The 10,208-nt window shown below is 42.3% G+C and overlaps 1 protein-coding gene across 1 annotated transcript; it reads left to right on the top strand.

The window, feature by feature from the left end:
• Positions 1-208: 208 nt before the first annotated feature.
• LOC309691203 (olfactory receptor 13C2-like) lies at positions 209-1,156 on the top strand (the record flags this gene model as incomplete). Its single annotated transcript, XM_082508798.1, has 1 exon — positions 209-1,156. One exon carries the CDS (start codon positions 209-211, stop codon positions 1,154-1,156), a length of 948 nt encoding a protein of 315 aa, XP_082364924.1.
• Between the last annotated feature and the right edge of the window lie 9,052 nt (positions 1,157-10,208).

Here is a 10,208-nt window from a genome sequence, read left to right as displayed (position 1 = left end):
CTTCTCAAGACTCACATGATTCATTATGTATATGTGGTTCATGAATGATAAAGATATAATTCAAGTTCAGATATCTTTATGAACAGGACACACAACACAGGGTTTATGTTACTGTAATTTTGTTTAGTTTGGTTTGGTTTTTTAAATTGTTTTATGTAGTCTGGTTATTCAGTTTATTTTTTTTATTAAATAGTTTTTGAAGACAATAATGGATCAAGAGTTAAATTTTACATATGTAACTCTGGACTGGTATGTGGACATTAACAAGTACAGATATGTTTTCTTTTTTATTATGTTTGCATTATATAGTCTAATAATCTGCACTAATTCTACTATTATGTACATAATCTGCATTCATAAAAACCTTCATGAGCCTATGTACATTTTCATTGCAGCTTTATTACTGAACTCTGTTCTTTACAGTACAACTATTTACCCAAAACTCCTGATTGACTTTTTATCTGAAAAACAAGTCACAACATATTCAGCCTGTCTCTTTCAGTTTTTTATGTTTTACACTCTAGGTGGTTCAGAGTTCTTTCTCTTGGCTGCCATGGCCTATGACAGATATGTGGCAATATGTAAACCTCTGCAATATCATATTATCATGAGAAAAACCACTGTGAGTATTTTTCTGATCATAGCTTGGCTTGTACCTGCTTGTCATATTGCAGTCCAAGCAATAGGGAGTGCTAACATTAAACTGTGTGACTTTAATATAAAGGGAATATTTTGTAACAATGCAGTTTACACTCTTCTGTGTGAAAGATCAAGATTAATTACCATCTTTGGTGTGGTTGCTTTACTAGATCTTGCAGTACTTCCTATGCTCTTTATAGTTTTCACTTATACAAAAATATTTATAGTCTCTTATCAAAGATGTAAAGAAATTCAGAAGAAAGCTGCAGAGACTTGTTTACCCCATCTTTTAGTTTTAATCAGTGCTTCTGTGTTTTTTGTGTATGATGTAAGCATAGCTCGGGTGGAAACAAATTTTCCAAAAACTGTACGGATAGTAATGACATTACAAGTAGTTCTGTATCATCCTATTTTTAATCCATTCATCTATGGACTCAAAATGAAAAAAATTTCAAAACACCTGAAAAGGTTCTTTTCCAGGCCACAATCAATCCTTGTATTAAAAGTAAATGCCTAGTACAACATTGCTGTTATTTTTTGGCTGCAGTTACTTAAAACACTTTTCATATGACAACATGAAATCATCCAAACTATCATGTTTATATATTTTATGTATGAACAAGAAATGCAAGAAAATGTAAAGTTTAAAACATATCACTGTTGTGTTTTTGAAGAAGGGTATTGTAGTTACACCATTCTTTCAGACAGTGGACCTCATCTCTGTAGGCAGTGTCGTCATCGTCGGTGATGAACCCCATCAGAGTGGTATAATCTGCAAATTTGATGGTGATGTTGCAGGGATGTCAGGGGGTGCAGTCTCTGGTGTAGATGTAAGTGTACTGTTAATGTTCATGGCGTCAGTTACACGATGGACCCATAGCCAACATAACAGAGCCAGCAGTGCACGGGCAGGAATTCATTTCTTACTTAGAAATTCAGACACCTCTTGATATTTAAAGAAGAAAGGGATGGGCGAAATCTGATTGTTTAACACAAACTCTGTTTGCCAGCAACCAAGCTGCTCTCAGCATCAAAAGACTCCACCTCCAACCTAAAGAAATATCAGGAAGTAAGTTCATTTTTAAAAACTAAAGTTAGCCTACTACAGTTACTTTGTTTTAGTTGTTATAGCATGAACAACCTGCTAGCTGCAAATAATTATTTGCAGTTCTGTAAGGACTAACCTCAGCTAACACCAGCTAACAATGTTAGCTCAGTGGTGAGCAGTCTTCAGTAATAGTAATAAATCACACAACAATAGTATGTAGTTGTAAAAAGCATGACAATATATTAAGTAATCCAAAGTATTCAGAATGCACACACATTGTGTAACTTAACCCTTTAGAGCCGATCGGAGCGGGAACGCTCTGTTATGCGTAACTATTTTTAAATCCCGCTAGCACTGCAACCACGTAAGCTAGCGCAAAAAATTTTTTTGCATATGAAACCGGAGGAGTTGTACTTACATATTGTGCCTTCAGCTTGTCCTAGGTCACGGTTTCCTTCCACATAAAGCTTTGCAAAAACTGCATAAAAAGCGCTTGCAGGAACAAATACATAATATTCCAGAAACACGCTTTGCCGGTCCGATCAGCTGTTCAAAACACTTCCTACGTTGGAATAGACGTCAGCGCGAACTTTTGCATTTCCGCCATTACCTGGCCGAAACCGGAAGTGACGTCATTTTCACGGAAATGTAGTCTTTTTTGCGATCAGGGCCTCAGGGCCTATACTGCTCTTTTTAAAAGTTATCTTTGACTTTATGACTTTCTGTGTCGTTTCTGGGATGCTTAGGACTCATATTGCACTGCTGGAAATAGTTTATTTTGATGCATATGCTGCTTTTTTGCAAATTTGCAGTATAATATTTATTTTCGTTTTTCCTGCAGTGTATAAAAATTGGTGTATTTCAAAAATAAAACTATGAAGACACTAAAAATAAATTTCCTGTGGTGGGAAACTATTTTGTGCAACTTTTTTGTATTTACAGTTTTGAGGGATAAGCCTCTTAAATTTCTCTAACTACAAATATATGTTAAAAAATCAAAAACGATTTTCAATTTTTTTGTAGTTTATTGCACTTTTTTGCAATTTATGTAATTACTATGCACTTAATGAATACATATTATTAAAATCTGGGCTATAATGGTTGTATTGATGTATAGCAACTTGAAATGCTCCCAAAAATGGCTCCACAGCATGTAAAAATATAATATAAGCTCTGGCGGACTTGGTTCTATGGTAGGTCTTAAAGGGTTAATGGAATACGCTACTGTTACGTCCCTCTGCAGCCCCTAATCATCTCAATGTTTTCAGCTGGTGCTAATTGGCCACACCTAGTCAGGTGTGGATAAAAGCATACCTGAGGCGAGCTTCCCGGGGAGCTCACTTGTCTTTGCCTTGGTGGCACCAGCCATTTTAGCCAACCTGGTATTCCATTTTAAGACAAAACCTCTTCTCACTAACACTCTGGTATTCATCTTTTATTTTATGTTGTGGCTTTTGAGCCTGGTTGTAACATAAGTGGGGGCTCGTCCAGTAGTGATGGGCAGATGAAGCTGGGCAGATGAAGCTTCAGTGCGCATGCGCCAACCAGCGTGCAGCCTGTTACAGTCGCTCCTGCGACATTGAACTGTGTGCTGTTGGACTCAGGCCGTATTATTTACCCAGGGAATTCTCTCATGTCATCATGGTGGCTGTTTATGTTCCTCCTTCTGCTAACCCCACAGCTGCATGTGACACTATCCACTCTGTCATAGCCCGGTTAGAGACTCAGCACCCGAGTGCCTTTATTGTAATTTCGGGTGACTTCAACCATGTATCACTGGACAATACGCTACCAACATTCAGACAATATGTGGACTGTCCGACCAGGAGAGAAAAAATTCTAGACCTACTGTATGCTAATGTCAAGGATGCATACAGCTCCTCCTCCCTCCCCCCACTTGGTAGGTCAGATCATAACCTGATTCACCTCACCCCCCGCTATGTGCCAATTGTGAGGAGGGAACCTGTGACCACGAGGAGCATTAGGAGGTGGTCAGAGGAGGCCTTAGCAGAACTACAGGGCTTTTTTGAGGTGACCAACTGAGAAACACTCCGTGAGCCTCACGCCGAGGACATCAATGGGCTTACTGAGTGTATCACAGACTACATAACTTTCTGCACCGACTCCATTGTTCCAGCTCAGACTGTTCATTGTTACCCAAATAACAAGCCATGGGTCATCAAGGTTCAAGGTTCTAGGTTCTTTCAAGGTTCTTTATCATTTGTCACATGCATAGTTATACAAGTATAACACACAGTGAAATGTAGCCTGACACGCTCCTCGACATGTGCAAAAATTGGGGGGGGGGGGGGGGGGTGTAGAGGAAGAACATCAAAGGACATCAAAGCCCTCCTCAACAACAAGAAGAGGGCTTTCAGAGGGGGCAATGAAGAGGAGGTGAGGAAGGTCCAGGTGTTACTAAATGACAAAATCAGAGAGGCTAAGGACAATTACAGGAGGAAGCTGGAGTGGAAACTCCAGCAGAACACCCCTCCACACATGAGAGGTGTGGAGGGGCATGAAGACCATCACTGGATTCAGGCCAACCAACAGCAGTGGAGCTGAGGGAGGTGAGGATAGAGCTAACGAGTTGAATCTGTTTTTCAATAGATTCGACACTACAGTGTCTGCTCCCACCCCCACAACCTCACCTGTAGTCAGCCTGGAATCCAGAGCCACACCACTGTGCCAGCCTCTCTCTTCACATGGCGCTGTTGCCTCCTGTATTTTTCCTGACACCCCTCCCCCACCCATCACCTTCACTCAATACCAGATTGAGATGCAAATGAGGAGACTTCACTCAAGCAAGTCTGCTGGACCAGACGGAGTGAGTCCCCTCATCCTCAAGACCTGTGCCCCCCAGCTGTGTGGAGTCTTTCATAAACTGTTTATGCTGAGTCTGAGTCTGCAGAGGGTACCAGTGATGTGGAAGACATCATGCTTCGTCCCTGTACCAAAGATGCCACGTCCCAGTGGCCCCCAGGATTACAGGCCCGTGGCACTGACCTCCCACATCATGAAGACCCTGGAAAGGCTCATCCTGGACCAGCTGCGACCCATAGTAAGACCACATCTGGATCCCCTTCAGTTCACTTATCAGCCTCGTCTCGGAACTGAGGACGGCATCATCTACCGGCTCAATCGTGTCTACACCCATCTGGACCAGCCGGCGAGCACTGTGAGCGTCATGTTTTTTGACTTTTCTAGTGCTTTCAATACCATCAGGCCGACCCTCCTGGGTGATAAGTTAGCAGCGATGCAGGTGGATGCTTCTCTGGTGTCCTGGATTGTTAATTACCTGACAGGAAGACCACAATATGTACGTCTCCGACAGTGTGTGTCTGACAAAGTAATCAGCAACACAGGGGCACCACAGAGGACTGTCCTCTCCCCCTTCCTCTTCACCCTCTACACCACAGACTTCAGCCACTGCACAGAGACCTGCCATCTTCAGAAGTTTTCTGATGACTAACGTTGAGGTATGGACAGCTACACACTGAGGCTTTGAGCCTCAGTCCTGCCCACATTGTATTCTGTAAAAATTAAATTTTGACTGCTTTTATGACCTTTGTAGTGGGGAGAACATAGCTAGGATTTAACGATTTAACAAATCTTTTAAATCCTTTGTCCTCCACAATGCTAAATGGCTGGGAGTCCTCAATCACCATGCTAACCAGGTCTTCATCTATTTGAGATTATTCTCCTGAGGAAAGACAACAAAAACAAAGCACAAATATAAATATCACACACGTAACTTATAACAGCTGTATAATATTGTTATATCATATAGTAACATTACTGCATGCTATATTATCATTGCATTTGATGGCTCACCTGGTCTTGCTCCACAATCGGTGTTCCCCCTATTCTCATGCAAAGCTCTGTAGTGCCTAAGCATGGATGAGGTGTTGTTGTTATATCCCAGCTCCCTGGCACATAGCAAACACTTCACCTTGTACAAAAGTAAAGACAGCTTAACATAAATTGTATTGCATCATCAGTATTATGAAAATACATCTTCTGTAGAAATTTACATACCTTGTTGGGAGGAATAAAATCAAAATGTTCACACACAGGGGAGGACATACTCCTCTTCTTAGCTGGCTCCATTCTCTCCTGACTTTCTCTCCTCACTCTCATAAACCTCCAAACTGTCTCCAAACTGTCTCCAAACTCTCACTAACTGCAACTCTCCATCAAACACCCACATTTCTGAATGAAGTCTGAGGGGTTTATATTGCTGTCATAGCTCGCGGCAAAGTTCGAACCACTTCATGAACCAGTCACGTGGCAGAGCCGGGCAGCGAGGCTTCGGACGTCATCATTTTCAGCTCCTCCCATAAATGAAGCAAGCCTCGATACGCGCATCGCGGAAACGCCCCTCAATTACTCGACACAAGCTTCGAAGCCTCGATACAGAACGTCACATCACTATAGTCCAGGATCTTTGGACATTTTAGTGGAAACTGAATATTAGTTTGTTTTACTTTTAAGTGGGTGAGTGAAGGTGTTCACTGTGATTGAGCAACGTCCCTTTAGTAAGTGTGTTTCAGCTGGGTGGCTGTGCTGCCCCTCCATCGAAGCACTTGGTTGTTGTTTTGCTTTATTGTTTTAGTTTATTGTGTTTGGTGGTTATCCTGGGTGGGGGTACGCTTCAGAGTTTGGTAGGAGATTATATCCCTGGTCTGCTGCCTACTCTTGAGATTGCGTTTAAAGTTGCCTTGAGATCATTGTCTGGTGAGTTTTTTGTGCTGTGACCTTTAGTGTTGTGGGGAATATGGCTACTTTCGCTGGATCACTTGTGAGTGTTGTTGGCCAGGTGATGGCAATAACACTGTGAGGTGATGAGTAGGGATGGGTACCGGTATCCGGTGCCATCATGGCACCGGTTCTGACATAAACGGTAGTAACCAGACCGAAAAGCAATGCACATTTCGGTGCTTTATTTCGGTGCTTTATTTCAGTGCTTTTTTTCCTGTCCTGTGCTGTGATACACTTTAGATTCTAGCCAATCATTTTACATTTCCGAGGATAGTAGGCGGGTCCAGGTACATACGTTCTTTTAGAGCAGAGCTACAGATTAAAAATGCCCAAGGCGAAGCGGTCAAAAGTCTGGCTGTACTTCACAGCAAAAGATGCAAACTCAGCAGCCTGCAACAAGTGCTTTAAGCTGATACTGTGATACTGTGCAAAGGAGGTAACACCTCAAATCCGATGAAACACCTGGCGACGCATAGCGTTTTTTTAAAAGCTGAGAAATGCGCCGTATTTGATGCTGCAACACCTCAGACCGTGCACATCTACTGCGGGTATGGTGCCTGTTATTGGACCCGGAGTTAGCAACATCCCCCAAAAACCTGAAGAGGAGAGTCCTGGCCCCTAGCCCTGCCAGTTTAGCAGAAATGATGACGGCTGATGATGGCAGCAGCAGCCGTTCTTCTCTGTGTGAGTAGCTTAATGTTATTCGTGTGTAATTTACGTTGAGTAGGCTAACCACACTATTACACTAATGCATGTAAGGTGAACTAGCAAACACCGTCGTAGTTACATGCGGCTGTCTTCTTGTTTGATGGCAGATACTCCCTTGGACAAAGTTTGTGTTTTTTTTCCATTGTTTAAGCACTGCTTCCAGCCAAGAGTGATACCATATATGCCCCATAGCTGCAGAAAAGGCTAACATTGTTATCTTTTTACAAAGAAACCAGCTGAACATGAGAGGTTTTTGGACAAAGTTGGTGTTCTCCATTCTTTAAGCACCGGTTTGAGCACCGTTTAAGCACCGGCACCGTTTCAAAAGTACCGGTTTGGCACGGGTATTGGATAAAACCTAACGATACCCATCCCTAGTGATGAGCCACCCTTGTTGTGATCATTGTGTGGCCATAGCTCTCCGTTTGTGGTTGGTCACTAGCATGCTTGCTTTACTGAACTTTGGAGTTTAAAGTAACTTGTTGTGGTATGAGGCCACTTGTATGTGACCATTTGTGTGGTGGAGACAACAGATCACTTGGTTGTGGTTATTTGCTACTATTTTTGGTTTTGTGTTGTAGCAGGTCAAGTAATCATTTTGAGTTGTACTGTTGTACAGTGTTGGTCACATGTTACTTTTTGTGTGTTCAGTGTGGCAACTTCAAAATCCTCATGTAGGGGCATCCATGCTTAAAGATGCCAACTATAATGTGAACACCGTGCTTCTGTTGGCTTTTACTTTTTTTTTCAGGTTTGTGGGTCAAGGACCTGAAGGTTTCAGAGAGGCTTTTAATAAATTTAGGGGTCCTAGAGGAACCCTTTTGAGGGAGGAGGTGTTACGTCCCTCTGCAGCCCCTAATCATCTCAATGTGTTCAGCTGGTGCTAATTGGCCACACCTAGTCAGGTGTGGATAAAAGGACCTGAAAGCAAGCTTCCAAGAAGCTAACTTGTCTTTGCCTGGGTGGCACCAGCCATTTTGGCCAGCCTGTGATGCCATTGTAAGATTAAAACCTCTTACTATTTACACTCTGGTATTCGTCTCCTTTTTTATGTTGCGGCCTTGAGCCGGATCGTAACAGTTACAAACTACATTTTAGGGCATGTATTCTGTAATACGTAGTGGAATACATTTTAAAAGTAACCTTCTCAACACTGAACATAAATGTAAAGTAATTTTCTAGCCTGCATTACTACAATGCTAAAACCTTGATGTTAAAACAAAGAAGCTGTCTGAAAAATGTGCGTCACTATTTCCAGTTATTTATTGGTATATTTACATCTTAAAGGAACACTTAGGTAAAAAGTTATGTTATATGCTGATACAGTTTGCTTTTCAATCCATCCATTCATTCATTCATCTTCTTCCAATTAGCTGGGTCATGGGGAAAGCAGCCTAAGCAAAGAAGCCCAGAGCTCCTTCTACCCGGCCACGTCCTCCAGCTTGTCCAGAGAAACCACAAGGCGTTCCCTGGACAGCCAAGAGACAAAATCACTCCAGCATGTCCTGGGTCTACCACAGGGCCTCCTCCTCCTAGTGGGACATGCCTATCACAGTTCGCGCTGGCAAACCGCTCCCTCATGCCTGTGTACTCCGTGCCTGCCGCTCTCTCATTCCTGCAGCCCTCCTGGGAAAACAGAGGCAGCCGTTAGTACCATTAATTTCACTGGTAAGCTCACACTCACAAACTGACAAGCTGGAGAAATGATGGGAAGTCTTATGCAATGATCCAGCTTCAGAGAGAGCTCCACCATACTCCTAAGTAGCTCCTCTGACTAGGCTTGATCAGCTGCAGGTGTGATCATTTCCTCAGGTGTGGCCAGCCTCTAGACGGGACACACCCACCAGGCCTGCCTGAAACTAGGGCTGGGTATCGTCACTGATTTCTAGAATCGATTCAATTCCGATTCCCATGGTCCCGAATCGATTCGATCCACGATTCGATTCGATTCGATTTGAATCTGGGAAATTTTGACAGTCAGAAATATTATAATTCAGATCAGTACATTTACATATTTTTGTATCTATAAAAAGGAAGCTGACACACGCAAGACTTTATCAAAGGTGTGAGCATCACAGGAGATGCCTTTGTGTCAAAGTAGCTGAAACTAAAACACAGAAAAACATGAAGGTGATTTTTCCTGGCCGGGGATTTTATAAAAATATTCTGCAGTACATCAAAAACGAAAGAAAACCATTAATCAACATATGAAAATCACCTCTGAAGTTACAGAGGTTTTATTAGAGACACGGCTAAGCGTTTTGCATTTTGCATAATTTTAAAAAGTTTAAATTTGTTCAGTATTGAACAGCAGAAATGAGGCTTTCTTTTCGGAAGTAAGTGAAAGGAAACAAACAGCGTCCGACAGGCTGTAAACAACGGTAGACTTGTGCGTAACAAGCAAGCGAATAATGCAGAAAACAGATTTTTAGACGGGAAACTGTTCTTGAAGTACAGAGAGAGAGAGAGAGAGAGAGAGAGAGAGAGAGCTGTGTATGAAGTGTGATTTTTATCGAGGTGGAAGCAAAACAGGAAAAGTCAGAGGAAATTCATGACGATGTTAATTTGAAGCACAGTTTGGATCTTCTTTTGCTGCTGGTTCGGTCAATATTGTTTGGAGAGAGATGAAACTAACAGCTTTAGAATCAGCGCAAAGGGGGTGTGAACACAAAGTGCGGACCCGCCGACAGATCAGAATCAGCGAGCTGTCGGCTTTCAGCCCCGACCGTGTCCGTGCCGTCGGGTGAGAAAGGCGACATCTCACTGATTCTGCGCTGTGTGTTTACGTCTTTGTGCAGAATCTGTGTTTCTGCTCTCATTTACTGTCTTAACTGTTTGGTGGTTGTTGAAATTTTGTGAGGTTTGAGTTATAGTAACTGACGGTAAAAATTCACCACAATGAAAATAAACTACACCTAAACTTGGTTTATACCTGCCCCTGATAGACTGCAGGTCATAACTTCTTCAATCAATCAATCAATCTTTATTTATAAAGCACTTTTCATACAAAAAAAATGTAGCACAAAGTGCTTTACATAGTTAAAAGCAGCCC

Source organism: Aulonocara stuartgranti, assembly GCF_965226115.1.
Source record: "Aulonocara stuartgranti genome assembly, chromosome: 16".
Taxonomy (NCBI): Eukaryota; Metazoa; Chordata; class Actinopteri; order Cichliformes; family Cichlidae; genus Aulonocara; species Aulonocara stuartgranti.
This window is presented reverse-complemented; position numbering and strand designations above follow the sequence as displayed.